Below are 264 nucleotides of genomic sequence, written 5' to 3'. Positions count from 1 at the left end.
TTGCCGTGCGCCTTGACCTGAGCAGAGCCTGGAGCCACATCAAAGTGGGGGAAGTAGGTCTTGGTCTGGGGGTAGGTGGCGAACATCCTGGGGGACAGATGGTGTCAGGGACAGATGAGACAGGGACAGGTAGGACACAGGGACAGTTGTGGAGAGCAAGAGGACCTGGGCAGGTGGGAGGCAGTCGAGGAGAGGCAGGAGAGGGTACGACAACGGGGATGGCACGTACCTCTCCAGGGCCTCGGCGCCATACTCCTCGGCATG

At 61.7% G+C, this 264-nt stretch overlaps 1 protein-coding gene across 1 annotated transcript in view; it reads right to left on the bottom strand.

Annotated features, from left to right (window-relative positions):
* Window positions 1-261, bottom strand: part of LOC104411202 (hemoglobin subunit alpha-A-like) — a gene marked incomplete at its 5' end in the record, with an annotated part of 699 nt that extends 438 nt beyond the window's left edge. Inside the window, 3 exon segments of the mRNA XM_010021571.1 lie at window positions 1-2; window positions 5-87; window positions 230-261. The exon segment at window positions 1-2 is cut by the window's left edge and continues 99 nt beyond it. Of these exon segments, the coding sequence (XP_010019873.1) occupies window positions 1-2; window positions 5-87; window positions 230-261 (117 nt within the window).
* Window positions 262-264: the final 3 nt, after the last annotated feature.

Source organism: Nestor notabilis, unplaced genomic scaffold (assembly GCF_000696875.1).
Source record: "Nestor notabilis isolate BGI_N333 unplaced genomic scaffold, ASM69687v1 scaffold28409, whole genome shotgun sequence".
In the NCBI taxonomy this organism is placed as follows: domain Eukaryota; kingdom Metazoa; phylum Chordata; class Aves; order Psittaciformes; family Psittacidae; genus Nestor; species Nestor notabilis.
This window is presented reverse-complemented; position numbering and strand designations above follow the sequence as displayed.